The 21,279-nt window shown below is 43.8% G+C and overlaps 1 protein-coding gene across 2 annotated transcripts in view; it reads right to left on the reverse strand.

Moving 5' to 3' along the window:
* Positions 1–17,599: 17,599 nt before the first annotated feature.
* MCM2 (minichromosome maintenance complex component 2) overlaps positions 17,600–21,279 on the reverse strand; it is a 31,738-nt gene continuing 28,058 nt past the window's right edge. For both annotated transcript variants that reach the window (XM_078350150.1, XM_008982265.4), the window contains 4 exons: positions 20,469–20,720; positions 19,166–19,348; positions 18,818–18,973; positions 17,600–18,370 (listed from right to left, as the gene is read on the reverse strand). In XM_078350150.1, the coding sequence (XP_078206276.1) occupies positions 18,260–18,370; positions 18,818–18,973; positions 19,166–19,348; positions 20,469–20,720 (702 nt within the window). In that variant the 3' untranslated portion in view covers positions 17,600–18,259. The remainder of the gene's footprint in view (positions 18,371–18,817; positions 18,974–19,165; positions 19,349–20,468; positions 20,721–21,279) is intronic.

Below are 21,279 nucleotides of genomic sequence, written 5' to 3' on the forward strand. Positions count from 1 at the left end.
TGGAAAACACATGAATCTATTGCATGTATTTATCATTTTGCAAGATGACAGAAGTCCAGCTGTTCTTTGCAGCTGAAGGTGAACTTTTAAAATCCCCTTCACACTTAATGTACTGACTGTGACAGAAGTGCCTAGAAACAGCTGTGCATGGCCAGCCCAGCAGTGGTTTCTGACCCAGAACACCTGCACTTCAGAAGCTGCTGTCAGAACTGAAGGAGTCCAGAGACCTGCTGCAGGCTTGTGGGCACTGGGTTCCTACCAGCCAAAAACATTCTTTTGCTCGGTTTCATTCCTTACACAGAGAGTTCACTGACTTGAAGTATATTCAGTTTAAAATTGGGGGTGAAGGTGCAGACGGTGTCTGACAGGAGAATGGGGCCATGCCTGCTGAGCACTCTTGATCTGGCCTGACCTGTCTGTATGTGGGGTGGGGTCTCCACGTAAGACCTCTGCAGCAGACCTGGACAGACAAGTCCTCCCATCTGTCCATTGCTCTGGCTGCTAATACAACCCTGGTTGTAGAATCCTTCACCATCTCTCAGCTGTCATCAGCCCCAAGCTGCCTTGTGCCACATCTTAGCTTGGCTCACTGCTAGAGTCCCCCCAGCCACATCATCGGAGTTGAATCATAATGAGACAGTTGGCTTTGAATTTGAGTCCTTGGTTCTCACAGTGAGATGCCTAAGACTTTATACTTGGGTCAGTCCTCTCACTTACATTGTAGAACCAATTGAAATCCTAGGATGCGCTTGTTCTGGAGAGATGACACGGGCCCAGGCTGCACAGTCAGCTTGCAGATTCAGCATTGCCAAAGAAGTGAGAGTATTGTGTACTAGGAATGCTGGAGTTTTTGAGAATATGTATTTTAATACTGTTTTTACTTCTGAATCTTAAATAATAGAAGTATAGGACATTGCTTATTTTAAAATGAGGGAAGGACACAACATGGAATGATTGCTTATTCCTTTCTCAGATACTCTTAGAAACATTTTTTATTGTTAAATTTGTGCTAATACATGGTCACAACTGTGGATCAAACAAGGTTAAAGTTGTGGCAGGTCCTGGGTGTGATCTGATGGCACCCTCTGTGGCAGCACCAGGCTGGACTGCCCTGATCCCTAGGAAGTGAGACTTAGATTCCAGCCAGTGTGAGTCACTGTCTCTCCCATAATCACAGCACAGCTGCAGACACAATCAGAACAACATGCAGCATTTTTACACAAAAAGATGGTAGAATTTATGACATGGAAATGCCTTATAGGGTGTCACACTTAAGTCTTTAGAAAACACCAAGGTGAGGCTTACAATTTTTACTACGTATCCTCAAAGTGGAGCTAAGTTACACTTTTCTAACCTGTTGGGCATCTGGTCAAGAAGAGATAAGATTTTCTCTGTTTACAATGATGCAATAAATACATGTTCACCAACTTTAATTTAAAAAAAAGGACAGTGATAGGGTTATGAGCAATAGAACAAGGGGTCCATCCCATTAGGTCACCAAGGCGTGAAGGTGGGCCGTGCACAGTGAAGAGGGTGCAGTGTGCAATACCTCTATCTGTGGGCAAGCTACTAAGAAGATTTATAGGAGGATGCTTTAAGTCACATAGCAGTGACAAAGCTGTCAGTGTCTACGCCACCTGCTGGCAGTTTCCAATGAATTCTATAGGGGAATGCTTTTTGAGCAGTACAGTAACAAGAGTTGATAAAGTTCAGTCACCAAGGTGCGATTGCCCGTCTGAGGGCAGCCTTCCACAATAACTGGAGCAAGGTCCTGCAACTCCTTTATCAGGAGGAGTGGCTCTTGCTCCAAGCTTGCCATACAGCAATACTTTACAATACTGAACGCTGCCACCTGGGACATGGATTCTTGTCCTGGTATAACTGTTTTTCCCTTAAATCATGCTCTGCACTGTGTCAGCTCTAGGCATTCCTCTGATTATAAGCTGCTTATTTCTTAATTCAAGCTCTGTACTGTATCTACTCTAGGCATTCCTCCCATTATAAACTAAGATATAGTGATATATATATATATATATATATATATATATATGGAAATAACTGAGTGGTAAGATATTCTTTAGGCACTCATTCTATGAACTAATATATGATTATATATAGAATATTGTATAAAGGGAAATAACTGAGTAGTAATGCTATAAACTGAGATATTCTCCAAGCCCTAATTCAATAAACTAATATATAATTATATAAAGGATTATATAAAAGGAAATAACTGAGTAGTAACACTATAAACTGAGGTATTCTCCAGGTCTTAATTGTGCCAGGATTCTGCTTAGCTCTCCTTCCTCAGTACTTATATGGAGGTTACCCACATCGTTGGTGATATTTTCCAATATAATTTGTTTTGCTGATAAAGAAATTTTTAGAAGTGGCCTCTTTGGGTTAAGAACAATGCTCTTTCTTTCTAGTTGCTCTAGAGAAGAGGAAGAAGAAGAAAAGAAGAACAAAACCCATTTTAGGAAACTTTTAGACATGAGTAGAACACAGCACAATGAAAACTTACTCTTTTATATAAGAAATATATTTCAGCCAGGTGCAGTGGCTCATGCCTGTAATCCAAGCATTTTGGGAGCCCAAGGCAGGCAGATCACCTGAGGTCAGGAGTTCAAGACCATCCTGGCTAACACGGTGAAACCCTGTCTCTACTAAAAATACAAAAATTAGCCAGGAGTCATGATGGCTGCCTGTAATTGCAGCTACTCAGGAGACTAAGGCAGGAGAAATGCCTGAACCTAGGAGGTGGAGGTCACAGTGAGCTGAGATTGTGCCGCTGCACTCCAGCTGGGGAGACAGAGTAAGACTCCATCTCAGAAAAGAAATATATTTCACAAAAGTGGATTTAACGCAGGCAAATTTTGAGCATCAGAGAAATTGGTCTGGAGTCCAGAGACTCAGTGTCGCATTGGTTACAAGAGTGGTTCAGGACCCCAGCTTTACCATGTAAATAGCTGCCCATGCTTAGCAAGGTACTTAACCCCCTTTGCCTCAGTATCTTCTCCACAAAATGGGAATGGCAGCAGTACAGTGGTCCATGCCTCAGAGGGTTTGATGAAGATCAAGTGGTGGGCACATAATTAGTGCTGAATAAATGCTATAGCTATTATCTTTATTCTTGTCTCTATGAGTGAAAGAAAAATCCAACAATGGATCAGATTAAATTCTTCCAGAAGCAATGGCTTAAAATAAACTGTCATTCAAAACCTAAAATGATCATATTGGGTTAAAGCTATCCAAAATTTAACTGATCTGTATTCCAGTAATTCCACAAAATAGATAAATGTGTGTATTTAAAAGAACATTTAACAACTGCATTTAAATGTAGATTCTTGGCCAGGCACAGTGGCTCTCACACCTCTAACACCAGAACTTTGGGAGGCTGAGGCAGGTGGATCAACTGAAGTCAGGAGTTCAAGACAAGTCTGGCCAACATGGTGAAACCCGTCTCTACTAAAAATATAAAAATTAGCTCAGCATGGTGACAGGCACCCTGTAATCACAGCTACTCAGGAGACTGAGACAGAGAATTGCTTGAACTCAAGAAGCAGAGGTAACAGTGAGCCGAGCTCATACCTCTGCTCTCCAGCCTGGACAACAGAGTGAGACTCCATCTCAAAAAACAAAACAAAGAAATCAATGTAGATTCTTGGGCTTTGTTTCATATATGGTATATATGATTCCCACCAGCAGAGAGACTTAAGAATATGCCTTTTTTTTTTTTTTTTTTTGAGACAGAGTCTTGCTCTGTCACCAGGCTATAGTGCAGTGGTGCAATCTCAGCTCACTGCAATCTCTGACACCTGGGTTCAAGCAATTCTATCTTAACCTCCTGAGTAGGTGGGACTACAGGCATGCACCACCACACCCAGCTACATTTTTTTTTTTTTTTTGTATTTTTAGTAGAGACAGGGTTTCACCATGTTGGCCAGGATGGTCTCAATCTCCTGACCTCATGATCCACCTGCCTCAGCCTCCCAAAGAGCTGGGATTACAGGCATGAACCACCAAGCCCAGACAAGAGTGTGTATTTTTATCAAGCCCTTTAGTGACCTTTATGATCAGGCAAACTCAGGTAATCACAGCTGAACTGTAACCCCTTCAATCACATTGATTGAAGAGTTGATGTGTGCATATTTTTCAGGTTTAAATGACACTGGACATAGAGCAGCTGTTCTCAATTTTTTCTTTTTTTTTTGAGGTGGAGTCTTGCTCTATAGTCCAGGCTGGAGTGCAGTGGTGCGACCTCGGCTCACTGAAGCCTTCACTTCCCGGGTGGGTCCGTGTTCAAGCAATTCTCCTACCTCAGCCTCCCAAGTGGCTGGGATTACAGGCACGAGCCACCATGCCCAGCTAATTTTTGTATTTTTGTTTTAAGTAGAGAAAGGGTTTCATCATGATGGCTAGTCTGGTCTTGAACTCCTGACCTCATAATCCACCTGCCTCAGCCTCCCAAAGTTCTGAGATTACAGATGTGAGCCACCGCGTCCGGTCTGTTCTCAAATTTAGCACTGGGAAACACTAAAAAATCTGCAATTTAAACCAGTTTCTTCTCTCCAGGGTAAATCATTCAGAGGCGCTTGTCTTCATCCATTCTGCTGCTATAACAGGTAATTTATAATGAACAGACATTTATTTGGCTCAGGGTTCTGGAGGTTGGGAAGTCCAAGTACAGGGGCTACATCTGGTGAGGGCCTTCTTGCTCTGTCAAACAATGGCAGAAAGTATCACATGGTGACAGAGAGCAGGAAGGGGCTAAACATCCTTCATAAGAAACCCACTTGTGTGATAATGAACCAACTCCACTTTCACAATAACTGTATTAATGCATTAAGGCAAGAGTCTTCGTGACCTAATCACCTCTGAAAGGTCCCACCTCTCCACATTGTTGTATTGGGGATTAGGTTTCCAACACATGAGCTTTGGGGGATACATTCAAACCATAGCATTCTGCCCCTGACTACCCAAATTCATGTCCTCACATGCAAAATACATTAATTCCATTTCAATAGCTTGAAAAGTCTTTTTTTCCCCCCAGAAGTTCTTAACTTGTTTCAGGACCAATGCGAAAGTTTAAAGTTCAGAGTCTCATCTAAGTCAGATATAGGTAAGACCCATGGCACAATTCATCCTGAGGCAAATTTTCTTCCAGCTGTGAGCCTGTTAAATAATAATAAAAATAAAGTGATGTGCTTCCAAAATACAGTGGTAAGGCAGATGTAGAGTAGATGCTTCCTTTTTTTTTTTTTTTTTTTTTTGAAAGTGTTTCACTCCTGTTGCCCAGATTGGAGTGCAATGGCGCCATCTTGGTTCATTCACAGCAACCTCCATCTCATAGGTTCAAGTGATTCTCCTGCTTCAGGCTCCTAAGTACCTGAGATTACAGGTGCCTGGCACCACACATGGCTACTTTTTGTATTTTTTAGTAAAGATGGGGTTTCACCATGTTGGCCAGGCTGGTCTCAATACCAGCACTTTGGGAGGCCAAGGTGGGTGGATCACCTGAGGTCAGGGGTTTGAGACCAGCTTGGCCAACATGGTGAAATCCCATCTCTATTAAAAATACAAAAAATTAGCTAGGCGTGGTGGTGCTTGCCACAACACCTGGCTAATTTTTTAGTTCTTGTAGAGACAGGGGTCTCACTATGTTGCCCAGACTTATTTTGAATTCTTGGTCTCAAGAGATCCTCCCACCTTGGCTTCCCTAAAGGCTGGGGTTACAGGCATAAGCCACCACACCTGGCCTCTCACATATTAGGATGTGTAAAACACCAAAGATCTTCTGAAGGAGCTGAACAAACCAGCAATTTTTAAATAAGTAGTGGGAATGTCTAGTACAACCAAAACCAGGCATCAAAGTGAGCAGTTAAACATTACTGCTATATCCTTGAGGAATTGCCACACTGTCTTCCACAGTGGCTGAACTAATTACTCCTGCCAACAGTGTAAATGCATTCCTATTTCTCCACATCCTCTCCAGCATCTGCTGTCTCCTGATTTTTTAATGATCACCCTTCTAACTGGCATGAGATATATCTCAATGTGATTTTTATTTGCATTTCTCTAATGACCAGTGATTTTGAGTCATTTTTTTTCATGTTTGTTGGCTGCATAAATGTCTTCTTTTGAGAAGCATCTGTTCTTATCCTTTGCCCACTTTTTGATGGGGTTGTTTTTTCTTGTAAATTTGTTTAATTTATTTCTAGATTCTGGATATTAGCCAGAATCTCTGATGGTAGTTTGTATTTCTGTGGGATCAGTGGTAATGTCCCCTTTAGCACTTTTTATTAGATCCATTCTTCTCTCTTTTCTTTTTTATTAGTCTGGCTAGTGGTCTATTTTGTTTATCTTTTCAAAAAAGCAGCTCCTGGGTTCGTGAATTTTTTTGAAGGGTTTTTTTTGTGTCTCCATCTCCTTCAGTTCTGCTCTGAACTTAGTTATTTCTTGTCTTCTGCTGGCTTTTGCACTTGTTTAATCTTGCTCCTCTAGTTCTTTTAATTGTGACAATAGGGTGTCAATTTTAGATCTTTCCTCACTTCTCATGTGGGCATTTAGTGCTATAATTTCCCTGTAGACACTACTTTAAATGTGTCCCAGAGATTCTGGTATGTTGTGTCTTCATTCTCATTGGTTTCAAAGAACATCTTTATTTCTCCCTTCATTTCATTATTTATCCAGTAGTCATTCAGAAGCAGGTTGTTCAGTTTTCATGTAGTTGTGTGGTTTTGAGTGTGTTTCTTAATCCTGAGTTCTAAGTTGATTGCACTGTGGTCTGAGAGACAGGTTGTTATGATTTCCATTCCTTTGAATTTGCTGAGGAGTGATTTACTTCCAAATATGTGGTCAACTTTTGAGTAAGTGTGATGTGTTGCTGAGAAGAATGTATATTCTGTGGATCTTGGGTGGAGAGTTCTGTAAATGTCTATTAGGTCCACTTGGTCCAGATCTGAGTTCAAGTCTTGGATATCCTTGTTAATTTTCTGTCTCGTTGATCTGTCTAATATTGATAGTGGGGTGTTAAAGTCTCCCACTATTATTGTGTTGGAGTTTAAGTCTCTTTGTAGGTCATTAAGAACTTGCTTTAGGTATCTGGATGCTCCTGTATTGGGTGCATAATATTTAGGATAGTGAGCTCTTCCTGTTGCATTGATCTTTTACCATTACACAATGCCCTTTTTGGTCTCTTTTGATCTTTGTGGGTTTAAAGTCTGTTTTATCAGAGACTAGGATTGCAACTCTTGCTTTTTTTTTTCCTTTGCTCTCCATTTGCTTGGTAAATCTTCCTCCATTCCTTTATTTTGAGCCTATGTGTGTCTTTGCATGTGAGGTGGGTCTCCTGAATACAGCACACTGATTGGTCTTGACTCTTTATCCAATATGCCAGTCTGTGTCTTTTGAGTGGGGCATTTAGCCCATTTACGTTTAAAGTTAATATTCTTATGTGAATTTGAATCTGCCATTTTGATGCTAGCTCAGTGTTTTGCCCATAAGTTGATACAGTTTCTTTGTAGTATCTATGGCCTTTACAATTTGGTATGTTTTTGCAGTGGCTGGTACTGGTTGTTCCTTTCCATGTTTAGTGGTTCCTTGAGGAGTTCTTGTAAGGCAGGCCTGGTGGTGACAAAATCTCTCAGCAGTTGCTGATCTGTAAAGAATTTTATTTCTTCTTTTCTTATGAAGTTTAGTTTGGCTGGATATGAAATTCTGGGTTGAAAATTCTTTTCTTTAAGGATGTTGAATATTGGCCCCACTCTCATCTGGCTTGCAGGGTTTCTGCCGAGAGATTTGTTGTGAGTCTGATATGCTTCCCTTTGTGGGTAACCTGACATTTCTCTCTGGCTGCCTTTAGCATTTTTCCTTCATTTCAACCCTGTTGAATCTGACAATTATGTGCCTTGGGGCTGCTCTTCTGAAGGTATATCTTTGCCACATTCTCTGTATTTCCTGAATTTAAATGTTGGCCTGCCTTGCTAGGTTAAGGAACTTCTCCTGGAAAATATCCTGAAGAGTGTTTTCCAACTAGGTTTTACACTCCCTCTCACATTCAGGTACACTGATTAAACATAGATTTGGTCTTTTCACATAATCCCATATTTCTTGGAGGCTTTGTTCATTTCTTTTCAGTCTTTTTTTCTCTAATCTTGCCTTCTTGTTTTTTTTCATTGAGTTGATCATCAATCTCTGATATTCTTTCTTCTAGTTGATCGATTCAGTATTGAAACTTGTGTATGCTTCATAAAGTTCTCATGCTGTTTGGCCTAAGCCAGCATCCTGTATCAGCAGTGATGGGTAAAATCCAGCCCAGATAACAGTATCTCTGCTGTGTGAAGCTCACGTCCCAGGACCAGGATGTAAGAAACTGCAGGAAGGAAAGGGCATAGCCTTCTGGTTCCTAAGCACTGCAAGAAGAGATGATAATCAAAACAGATAATCAGTTTGACAAGGTCATCAGCCAACAGGCAGAGACCCAGGGACCCCTGCAGTGCCAGGAATTAACCCTTTAGTTTCCATATCAGAGAGCTCCTGAGAGTTCATTGTACCTGGGGCACTGGCTGTTTCCACAGTAATAAGGAAGTATTCAATATATGAACAACTGGGGAACAGAGTTCTGCCAACAACCAGGTGAGCTTCAAAGTGGGCCCTTCCCTGGTTGAGTCTTCAGATGAGACCCCAGCCCTGGCAGATGTCCTGGCTTCAGACTTAAGGAAGGACCCTGATAAAAACACCAAGGGACAGGACAGCTGGGTAGCCTCCCCAATCCCAGGAAGAATCCACCCAGCATCAACAATAATCACCAGAACATCAATAATGACAAAGTCAGCCAACATTTGTCAAGGGCACTCAGGCACTGTGCTTTGTTGAAACAAATCATATCTCTTTCCTGGTTCACAATACCTCAGTGATAATGACAGCACCCACTCTGCACTGGCTGCCTCATTCTTTGGTGCCAGGAAAGAAAGCAGCACAATTTAAGGCACCAAAGGGCTGACCCCAGAAAAGGTGGGAGAGGACCCAGGATGGAAGATACAAAAGCGATAAATATGCAGCCAGCAGCATGGTCAGGGAGACTGTGGGAACATGCTCAGGTAACACGAATAAAAGCAGAACTCAAAAATGCAGGGTCTCACAGAAACAGCCACTGGGAGACATAGACACACCTGGAAGGGAAGAAGGGGCTGCAGATCATTCTTGGACGCAGGGAGGCAATCTGCACCAGGGATTCTGAGTCTTGGTTGCAAGTGAATCACAGGGGGCTTTAATAAATGAGCAAGTGGCAGTCGGGCATCGTGGCTCATGCCTGTAATCCCAGCACTTTTGAGGCCAAGGCAGGTAGATCACTTGAGGCCAGGAGTTCGAGACCAGCCTGGCTGGCAGGCTAAGGCGTTTGTGCCAGGATGGAAACCAGTGCCTTCTGCTTCCTGCATTAAGAAAGACTTGTAAAAAAAAAAAATGTGAGCTGAGCTGAATGGCATGTATGGTGCCATTGTTGATCTCCATTATGGTGCTGCCTCCTCATATTATCACCAACTGGTCACAAAGTGGATTGTCAGTGTCCCATGGACCACCTGTCAAGTATGGTTGGACCACAGATATGACATGGTCTAAACACACTCTAAAATTTACTTATTTTGGGCTAGGTATGGTGGCTCACACCTGTAATCCCAGCACTTTGGAAGTCTGAGGTAGGTGGATCACTTGAGGCCAGGAGCTCAAGACCAGTCTGGCCAAACTGGCGAAACCCTGTCTTTGCTAAAAAAAAGAAAAAAAAATAGCTGGGTATGGTGGTGCATGCCTATAATCCCAGCTACTCAGGATGCCAAGACTGAGAATCCTTTGAATCTGGGAGGCAGAGGTTGCAGTGAGCCAAAATTGAGCCACTGCACTCTGGTTCCCTGGGAAGCAGAGTCGGCAGCTGCAGCAGATGGGACTGATTGGATGAGGATGACACATAGAGATGACCATTAGAGTGGACAGAGGCATGGGGTCAGGAAAGACTTATCAGGGTACTTAGGTTGGGGGAGCCCTGAAGGCCAACATGGGAGCAAAGAACTGGGCTTTAGCTGGGAAGTCCGGCTCAGGTTCAGATTGGTTCCCAGACCTTGAGCAAATCTCTTCTCACCTCTGGGCCCTACTTGCCCCATTTGTTAACTGGGGGGTTTTAGATTATGAGAGCAGTGTTGACTTCTCTAACGTGCTTTCTTTTGGCAACTGAAGTCCCGTATGTGCCAAGCACTGTAGTGGTAAATAAAACAGGCACATCCCTTGTCCTCATAGTTTAGGCTAGTAGAGAAAACAAAATGGACACACATATGGTCCTATGACTGCAATTGTAGTTGGTCTGTTAAGGAATATTAGGGGCTGGGAGACAGCACAGAGGGGAACCTTATGCTTGCCTTCCTGAAGAAACAGCATTTAAGCTGGCTGGTATCTGGAAGGATGAGTGTGAATTAGGTAAGAGACTGGATTTGGCAGCGAAAGTACCAAGCAGAGGGAAAAGCCCACTGATGTAGTTCCTAAGTTAGAAAGAAGCTCAGCCTCTTTAAGGGAGAGAGAAACCCTGATGACCCTTTTAGAATTTACTGCAGTTTAAATATGCAGCAACCAAAATTTTTGTAGAATGTTACTTTATATATAGCATATTAGGAAAACACATCTTTAAAATAACAAACCATTGTATTGAATATGCTTTTTTCAAATTATATCCTCACCCCTCTATGCAGCATTAGACATTGGAGATTATCTCACAGGATTCTTCCAGACCAAATATTAATACTTAGGAAAAATAGGAGCTGGGGTGGAGGAGCATAGGGAAGAAATGTGTTCCAGACAAAAGAAAGAACATGAGCAAAATGTAGCACCCTTTATTTGATGAGTATCAGGGGTACTAGAAAAGTGGCTGTCAGCTGGGCTTGGAAAAGAGAAATCCAAGGTGTGTCTAGACCCACCCTCCCTCCTCTTCTTTCCTCTTCTGAGGATGAAAGGAGTATCCCTTTGTTGTTTTGTTTTGTTCTGTTAAAAGAAACAAAGACCGCCCAGGTGCTGTGGCTCATGCCTGTAATCCCAGCACTTTGGGAGGCTGAGGCAGGTGAATCACTTGAGGTTGGGAGCGTGACACCAGCCTGACCAACATGGAGAAACCCCATCTCTACTAAAAATACAAAAGAATTAACCAGGTGTGGTGGCCCATACCTATAATCCCAGTTACTTGGGAGGCTGAGGCAGGAGAATCGCTTAAACCCAGGAGGAAGAGGTTGCCATGAGCCCAGATCGTGCCATTGTACTCCAGCCTAGGCAACAAGAGGGAAACTCCACCTCAAAAAAAAAAAAAAAAAAGACCTTAGAAGCAAATGAGAAATGGAAGGAAACTTCCTCAGTTCCATTAAGGGTATCTCCAGAAACCCTTATTATTATATTTAATGGTAAAATCATACTTAATGATGAAACATTAGAAACATTCTCTTTTGAATGAATGTAACAAACACTACCACAATGATTGAATATTCTGTGAGGGACACTGCAACAAGGCCTTATAGAAGAAATGGGATAAAAGTATTGGGGAAAACTTGATAAAACTATTTGCAGGTTTATCTAGAAAATTCAAGATCATCAGTTGGCAAAATAATTGAAAACCAATGAGTTCAGCAAGATTGCTGGATACAAGATAACATGCAAAAATCAATAACTTTTTTGTGTATCTTCAATAACCACTTAGAAAATGTAGTAGGATCTGTAAATTACTTTGGGCAGTATGGCCATTTTTACGATATTGATTCTTCCTAACAATGAATATGGAATGTTTCTCCATCTGTTTTTGTCCTCTCTTATTTCGTTGAGCAGTGGTTTGTAGTTCTCCTTGAAGAGGTCCTTTAGGTTCCTTGTTAGTTGTATTCCTAGGTATTTTATTCTCTTTGTAGCAATTGTGAATGGCAATTCGTTCTTGATTTGGCTCTCTTTAAGTCTGTTATTGGTGTATAGGAATGCTTGTGATTTTTGCACATTGATTTTGTATCCTGAGACTTTGCTGAAGTTGCATTGCAGCACTGTTTACAATAGCAAAGACCTGGAACCAAATGCCCATCAATGATAGACTGGACAGGGAAAATGTGGCACATATACACCATGGAATATTATGCAGCAATCAAAAACGATGAGTTCGTGTCCTTTGTAGGGACATGGATGAACCTGGAGACCATCATTCTCAGCAAACTGACACAGAACAGAAAATGAAATACCGCATGTTCTCACTCATAGGTAGGTGTTGAACAATGAGAACACATGGACATAGGGAGGGGAGCATCACACACTGCGGTCTGTAGGGGGGAAATAGGGGAGGGACAGCAAGGGGTGGGGAGCTGGGGAGAGATAGCATGGGGAGAAATGCCAGATAAAGGTGAAGGGGAGGAAGGCAGCAAATCACACTGCCACATGTGTACCTATGCAACTATCTTGCATGTTCTTCACATGTACCCCAAAACCTAAAATGCAATAAAAAAAAAAAAAGGAAAAGCAGAGTTAGTGAAACTTGGCTCAACCACTAAAAAAAAAAAAAAAAAAAAAAAAAAGAAAAAAAAATTATGAATAAACTAAATTCCCCCCTGACTTACCTAGGGGGAAAAAAAAACAAAGAAAAGAAAATGTAGTAGGAGAAAAGATCGAAATCACAGCAACAATTACTAAAACCCAGGAATAAACCAAACCAGATATGTAAGACCTAAATGAAGAAAACTCTAAAGCTACCTGGGGTGGTGGCATGCACCTGGAATCCTAACTATTTGGGGTAGACTGAAGCAGGAGAATGGATCACTTGAGGCTAAGAGTTTGATCAGGTTTTGTAACATGGCGAGACCCCCATCTCTAAAAAAATTAATAAATGAGCTGGGTGTGGTGGTGCATTTCTATAGTCCTACCTGCTTGGGAGGCTGACGTGGGAGGCTCACTTGAGCCCAAGAGTTCAAGACCAGCCTGAGCAACAAAGCAAGACACCATCTTTATGAAAAATTTTAAAATCAGCCAGGCATGGTGGCACACACCTGTAGTCCTAGCTACATAGGAGGCTGAGGTGGGAGGATTGCTTGAGCACAGGAGTTCAAGGCTGCAGTGAGCCATGATTGTGCCACTACACTTCAGTCTGGGTGACAGAGTGAGACCCTGTCTCAAAAAAAGAAAAAAAAATTTAAGTGAAGGCAATCCACAGAATGGGAAGAAACATTTGGAAGTCATGTATCTAGAACATACAAATAATTTTTACAAGTCAATAATAAAGACAACCCTATTTTTTAAAATGGGCAAAGATCTGAATACACATTCCTCCAAAGAAGAGATGTAAATGTCAATAAGCACATGAAAACATGCTCAACCTCATGAACCATCAGATAAATGCAAATCAAAACCACAATAAGAAACCACTTCTCAGGCTGGACATGGTGGCTCATGCCTGTAATCCCAGCACTTTTGGAGGTCGATGTGGGTAGATCACTTGAGCTCAGGAGTTCGATACCAACCTGGCCAACCTGGCGAAACCCCGTCTCTACTGAAAATACAAAAATTACCTGGGCATGGTGGTGCATGCCTGTAATTCCAGCTACTGGGGAGGCTTAGGCACTAGAATCGCTTGAACCCAGGGGGTAGAAGTTGCAGTTAACTCCGATCGCACCGCTGCACTCCAGCCTGGGCAACAGAGTGAGACTCGGTCTCAAAAAAAAAAAAAAAAAAAAAAAGAAACCCCTTGGCATCCCACTAAGGTGGGCGGTTAGAATCAAAAAGAGAGACCAGGTGCTGATCGGAATGTAAAATGGTGCAGCTGCTTTGGACACAGGCAGTTTCTCAAAAGATTAGGCATAGAGTTACCATATGATCTCATAATTCCATTCCTAATACATACCTAAGAGCATAGAAAACGTATGTCTAGTTAAAAACATTATAGGAATATTCATAGCAGCATTACTTATAATGATCAAAAGGTGGAAACAACCCAAATTCCCATCAACAGATGAATGCATAAATAAAATGCAGCATACCCATACAGTGGAATGTCGATCAGCAGTAAGAAGAAATAAAGTACTGACACATGCTACAGCATGGAAGAACCTTGAAGACATTATTCTAAGTGAAAGAAGCCCATCACAAAAGACCACATATATGATTCAATTTTTATGAAATGTCCAGATTAGGGAAATCTTTAGCAATAGAAAGCAGATTAGTGGTTGCTTAAGGCTGATGGGAAAAGAAGGAAAAGAAGTAACTGCTAATGGGTATGGGGTTTTTTTGGGAAGAAGGGGAGTGATGAAATGTTTTAAAATTGTGATGCTGGCTGCACAACTGCAAATATGCTAAAATCATTGAGTTATACATTTTATTTATATTTATTTGTTTGTTTATTTATTTTTGAGACAGAGTCTCGCTGTGTCGCCCAGGCTAGAGTGCAGTGGCATGATCTTGGCTAACTGCAACCTCTGCCTCCTGGGTTCAAGCAATTTTCCTGCCTCAGCCTCCCAAGTAGCTGGAATTACAGGTGTGCACTGCCATACCTGGTCAAGTTGTACATTTTAAATTATGTGGTATGTAAACTATAGCTCAATAAATGTGTAAAAAAACACAAGAATACCCAAGCTCACATTTTATCTTGTTTTTGTTGTTTTCTCTTTGAGACAGGGTCTCAATCTGTCACCAAGGCTGGAGTGCAGGGGCACCCTCATAGTTCACCGAAGCTTCAACCTCCCAGGCACAAGTGATCCAACTGCCTCAGCTCCCGGAGTAGATGGGATTACAGGTTTGTGCCACCATGTCCAGCTAAGTGTATTTTTTTTGTAGAGATGGGGTCTTGCTATGTTTCCCAGGCTGGTCTCCAACTCCTGGGCTCAAGTGATCTGCCCGAGTTAGCCCCCCAAAGTGCTAGGATTACAGGGATGAACCACCTCGCTGGCCTTTATTATCTTACACATACACACACACATTATGTAATATCGGCATATTTTAAATTTTTACAAATATGTATCACATACTTTGGCATCTTTGTTTTTTCACTCATAATTATCTTTCAAATTAATCCATTAATAAATTCTATTGTATGAATTTAAAAATCGAATTTTCCAATCCTAAACACCAATGGAAAAGCCTCCCCATGGTCCTGTATACCTTGCTGGCTGTCCCATTTCATGCACCCCTTGGAGCCACACTTCTCACGCGTTTTCTCCATGTGCAGTTTCTACCTCCTCACCACCCGTTTATTCTACCCGTACTCCAACCTGGCTTCCACCGTCACCATGGCATTGAAACTGCCGGACGAGGTCATGCCAACTTCCACATTACCACAAAGCTTGTATTTCAAAGATGCACATCTAAACTGGGATGCCTGGCCAGGTGTGGTGGCTCACACCTGAAATCCCAGCACTCTGGGGGGCCGAGATGGATGGATCACCTGAGGTTAGGAGTTTGAGACCAGCCTGGCCAACATGGTGAAACTCTGACTTTACTAAAAATACACACAAAAATAAAAAAGAGGGAAAGAAGGAAAGGAAGGAAGGAGGGAGGGAGGGAGGGAGGAAAATTAACTAGACAAAAGAAAGAAAATTAGCTAGGCATGAGGATGCATGCCTGTAATCCAAGCCACTCAGGAGGCTGAGGCAGGAGAACTGCTTGAACCCGGGAGGTGGAGGTTGCAGTAAGCCAAGATTGTGCCACTGCACTCCACCCTGGGCGACCAAGTGAGACTCCGTTTCAGAACAAATAAATAAAATAAAACAAATTGGGATGTCTTAAGGTTGATGACATCATCATACATGTTTACATCTTTTTTTTTTTCTCAGAAGTACATAAAATGGTGATCCTTATAATGGATGGCATCTTATATTCAATGAAACATGGTAGTGGGCAGGTTTGTCATTTCACTTGATCTTTCAGCTACATTAGCCAACTGACCTCAGCCTTCTGAAATTTCTTCTCCTGGCTTCCACAAACAGCCTTCTCCCCTGGTTTTTCTGCCACATTTTCTTCCTGTCTCCTTTGTTGTTTTAAATGATGAGGTATCATGTCTCCTTCTGGATCATTTTTTATTTTTGAGATGAAGTCTTGCTCTGTTGCCCAGACTGTAGTGCAGTGGTATGATCTTGGCTCACTGCAACTTTTGCCTCCCAGGTTCAAGCAATCTCCTGCTTCAGCCTCCCAAGTAACTGGGATTACAGGCACACACCACCATGCCTACTAATTTTTTTAGTAAAGATGGGGTTTCACCATGTTGGCCAGGCTGGTCTCGAACTCCTGACTTTGTAATCTGCCTGCCTCAGCCTTCCAAAGTGCTAGTATTACAAGTGTGTCACCATGCCTGGCCCAGATCTTTTCTTTATGCACTTTGGGTATGATGGCACTCAGACGCACAGTGGCAGCTGCAATGACCACCCCTCATGTCCACACCTCTGCTCAGTAGTCCAGACTCAACCTGCCTGCAGACTTCACATTTCCTTTTTTTTTTTTGAGTCTCACCAGACTTCACATTTCTACTTGGATGCCTAAAAGGCCTGTCTAGCCAACGTCTGAAACAAAGCTCCTGGCTTTCCCCATTAAACTTCAACTTATTTCTCCAGCCACACTCCTGGCCATCTAAGGTTTTCTCTTTTTGCCCCTCCATCTTACTCATCACTAAATCTTCTCTAATCAACCTGCAAAATACACCGATGTCCACTTTCCCCAATCTCCATCACCCGTCTCCCCGCTTCCACCCCTTCTCCTTTCTGTAAGACTTGGTGGCCAGCCAGCTCTCCCTGAGATTGCTGCTATCCTCAATACCCTCTTACTGGCTGGCTACTGCAGCGAACTAGAGCCTCGTTAGAGCACAAGTCCTGTGTGATCCATCTGACTCTGGCCTCAACCTTACCCTGCCCTATGCTTCATCCCCTTTTCCTGTGGCCTGCTCCTTTTCTTTTGAAGGGTCACTCCAGGCTGAGCATGGTGGCACAGGCCTGTAATTCCAGCACTTTGGGAGGCCAAGGTGAGAAGATCACTTGAGCCCAGTTCAAGACCAGCCGGGGCAATACACCGAGACCTCTACCAAAAATTTTAAAAAATAGCCAGGCGTAGTGGCACACACCTGTAGTCCCAGCTACTCAGGAGGATTGCTTGAGCCTGGGAGGTCAATGCTGCAGTGAGGTGATTGCACTACTGCACACCAGTCTGGGTGACAGTGAGAACTTACCTCAAAACAAAAAAAAAAAAGTTCAAGAAAAGAAAACTTGGACAAGACAGACATCACAACCCAATATAGGAAGCGCAATCCCTCCAGCAGCCCATGAGCATCTCTGGGTGAGGTGATGAATAGTAATGCCCCACTGGGAGGTGGGCTGCACCATCTCTAGTCCTTCAACATGCATGTCTAACTAGGATTTCCATGGATTCCATGTTGATATCACAGAGGCAGTGACTGCAAACCAAGTTCCATGGGGAGATTCAAATCATTTTTGCTTTCTCTACATCCACAAAAAAACAGCTTTTTAAATCCGACCTACCTCCTACAGAAATCTAGAGGGAGAAGGTGGAAAGGGCCTTGAGAGAAAGTCCAGGTTCCTTATTAAAGCAGAATGGAAGCCGATAGTTACCAGCATTAATATATTCAACTTTATTAGAAATTAAAACTACAGAAACAAAAACTGAATGCACAAATAAGAGAGTGGGGAAACAGGCACTAACAGCAGCTGATAATTGTGGCAAGTGGATAATCCATACGACTCACATCCGACCCCTGCGACTGAGGAGCCCAGACCGCTTGCTGGTACAGTTGTGCCCTCTTCCACCACAGGGGCACAGAAACCCACAGGAAACTGAAAAAGATTACAGACATCTTCAACTAGAAAGGCAGAAGCAGCCTAGATACGAAACTCACACCAAGAGAGCAGCAGTTGTCCTAAAATCCACGTAAGGAGGCTGTCTCCCAAATCACACGCAGGCATCCTGAACTCAACAGCTCTGATCCAAGGCACCAAGTGGAGACAAAGCACTCACAGGCGGCAAGATGTTCTGCAACCGGGTAAGACACATTGGCAAGGCATCCCACCCAGAGGCGAGAAGCAAAAAGGCTTGGAGAAACAAACAGTCGTCCCAGGTGCAGCCAGAGGTCCTGCAACAAGCCCTGGCCCTAGCATCCCAAGTTCACCAGGTGGTCCGGTTTTGTGTCCATAAAGCAGAGAGGACACTGACCATGCAGTCTGACTGCTCCAAACCAGAATCCCAGGGAATCACTGGATGGCCTCGGGCCTCAGAACTGCTGCAGAATCATCTTCCTTTTCAGGTCATGGCTGAACTTATTCATCCTGAAGAGCTCACTATCATAAAATGCAGAGAGGTTGTGGATGTTGATCTGACGAGCCTGCAAGGAGGAAATGTCCAGTGGGCCATCAGTGATGTGAGAACAAGTGCGTTTCCAGAGCACCCCAGTTCCAGTGCACTTTCGGACACCACCGCCTCTATTTATGGGAGGAAAATATCCAGGGGTGGAAAGGCCAATTATGAGACTGGCTGACAGGGCTTCAAATCTTCACTCTGCAAGCTGTGCGTGTGAACTGAGATAAGTTAGTTGGCTGCCCTGTGACTGTCTTCACCTCTGTATAATAGGAAGGCAGTAAGAGGACTCATCTTATTCCCCTGCTGTCAGACCTCAGGCACAGAATTGGACTCAATAGACTGTAAGCACTCAATAAACAGCTATCAACCAACGCCCACCCACTTCATGACCCACTATGACGGAGCCCCATCGGGAGACTGACAGTTCCCAAATCAGCACACTCCGACCCTCAACTCCCTTCCAGGCCCATACCTTATCCACCAAGTCCTTCTCAGGGACCTCAATAGTGTCCTGCTGGGCCCCAAAGCGGTTGCGCTGATACGTCACCTGCTCTGCCACTAACTGCTTCAGTATGAAGAGCAACAGCTCATTGTTGTCACGCCGGAATGAAAGGTAGCGGGCAAAAGTCTGCAGGAAAAAAGCCTCAGTCAAACACCCGCCCCCACCACGCCTGCCACGCTCCCTTTACTCACTGTGCCAGCAGCCAGGTCAGACAGGCTGCCACTCCCGGAGACACATCCAGGCCAGAGCCTTGGACATCCACATGTGGCCTCCTTTACTGAGCTTGCCCATCAGGTTCCCGCCTCGGTGCACACCCACCTTGCGCATGCTGCGCATGACGCTAAACTTCTGCGTGTCGATGAAGCTTTCCAGCATCACGCGGATGGCCATGTTGACATCGTCTTCTATTACATAGTCCCGCAGATGGATGCGTGCGTGGGCCTCTGCCATGCGGATCATGGACTCGATGTGCCGCACTGTGATGGGAATGCTGCCTGTTGCCTGGAGAGAAGCTCAGCGTCAGGTCTTCCATGAGCAGGAAAGAGACGCAAGGAAGATAAAGCAGCGGCACTCTTAGGAGCCAAGCCACGAAGACCCATCTGACAGTGTCACAGGAGAGATGCAGAGTACTTGACTGTGCTGCCCAGTAAAAGCACACTTCCTATCCCTCCTGGAAACAGGAAGATGCCAGTAGACGCTGCATGCTTATGGCCTGTCACCATCACCTACACAATTCTGCTCCCACCAGCTGACTTCTGTGCATCTCAGAGGATGTTGTATTTGTGGCCAGCTGTATTGGTTATTGTCACACACTAAATATTGAATAATCCAGGGCAAGGTAAGTACAAAAAAAAAAAGTAGTTGTTTCTAGGAAAACTAAATAGAATGCTCTGAAAAAACTTGGTAAAGACAGAAATCTAAAAAAAAGCTGCTGCGTTGATTAGGTGTGGCTGAGACAGCAATCTACAAGGATTCTGCATTCCATTAGCTTGCAAGTTGCCTTTAAACGTCTGCTCCACTATGAATGAACCAAAGACCTGTGTTCACTTGGGCAAAATTTATACAAAGTCAATATGGAATTTAATAAGCAGACCAACAATTAAGGCCCTGGCCCTATTCAGAGACAGACAAATGACTGCACATTTAAATTTCATCTAAAACAAAATGGTTAAGGTATATATCAATACCTATCTTTTTTTGAAACAGGGTCTCACTATTACCCAGGCTGGAGTGCAGTGGTGTCCTCATAGCTTACTGCAGCCTTGAACTCCTGGGCTCAAGTGATCCTCGTTCCTTAGCCTCCTGAGTAGCTGGGACTACAGGCACACACTACCAGTCCCAGTTAAGTTTTAAAACATTTTTTGTGGAGAATGAGCCTCACTATGTTGCCCAGGCTGGTCTTGAACTCACCTCAAACAATCTTCATGCCTTGGCCTCCCAAAGTGCTGGGATTACAGGCATGAACCACTGTCCCCGATCTTCATTTTTTTTAATGCCCACCCCCGCCACCCGCCCGGCACCTTTTGGCCTGACTGACCGCTTCCCCTGCTGCATTGGTCAGAAGGCTCAGACTGCACTTCCTTCTCTGCACCGCACCTCCCAGCTCTGCCTGGGCTCTCACCATAGACTCTTTCCTCAGGTCACTGTACATCTTGGCCACCTTGTCCTGGTCCATCTGATTGAGCTTTGGATGAACCCTCTCCTTGGCATAGATGATGTACTTCTTCAGAACCTCCTGGGGCAGAGGTTCCACGCCATATGTATTGGGCATGGTGGGCTCAGAGGTGCTGCCATTGACCAGCCCTTCCTCCTCCTTGTTGCTGGGGTGGTGTCTGACATGGCTGCCCACTACGAAGCGGGCCAGCATCTCGTCCTAAGACAAGCCATGAGAGAGTGGGTCTGACTGGGTGTGCAGAGCCTTGGGGAGGTCAGCGTTTGGAGAAGAACTGAGTGTGTGCCCTACGAGGGCAATGCTCTTTCAACAAGACTGACTATACTGATCATAAGCCAGGCAGTTCTGGGTGTGGGAGGCAAACCAGACAATGTGACAGAGCCCCCACAGGGTTCACCTCCACAACGGGGCAAGAGACAAATAATCTTAAAAATTAATTATGGAAAGCAATGCTCAGAAGAACAATAGGGTGATGGGATCAAGGGACCAAGGAGATGCCTCTAGCTAAGGGTGCCTGGCAAAGCCCTTCCCTGAAGGACAGGAAACTGAGATGACAATGACAAAATCCAAGTCATATGACAGTATGAGAGAGTGCCTGCCAGAAGCAAGGAGTCCCTGTGAGCCCCAAGGCTCAGCCCTTTTGAGAGAGAGAAAGGCAGGTGCAGGTGAGGGAAGGGAGCAAGGAGTTGGTAGCTGCAGAGATGGCAGAGGCGGGCTGAAGGGGAAGACTGTGATTCTATTCTGATGACAGCAGAAAGCC

This window comes from Callithrix jacchus, chromosome 15 (assembly GCF_049354715.1).
Source record: "Callithrix jacchus isolate 240 chromosome 15, calJac240_pri, whole genome shotgun sequence".
NCBI classification, from domain to species: Eukaryota; Metazoa; Chordata; class Mammalia; order Primates; family Cebidae; genus Callithrix; species Callithrix jacchus.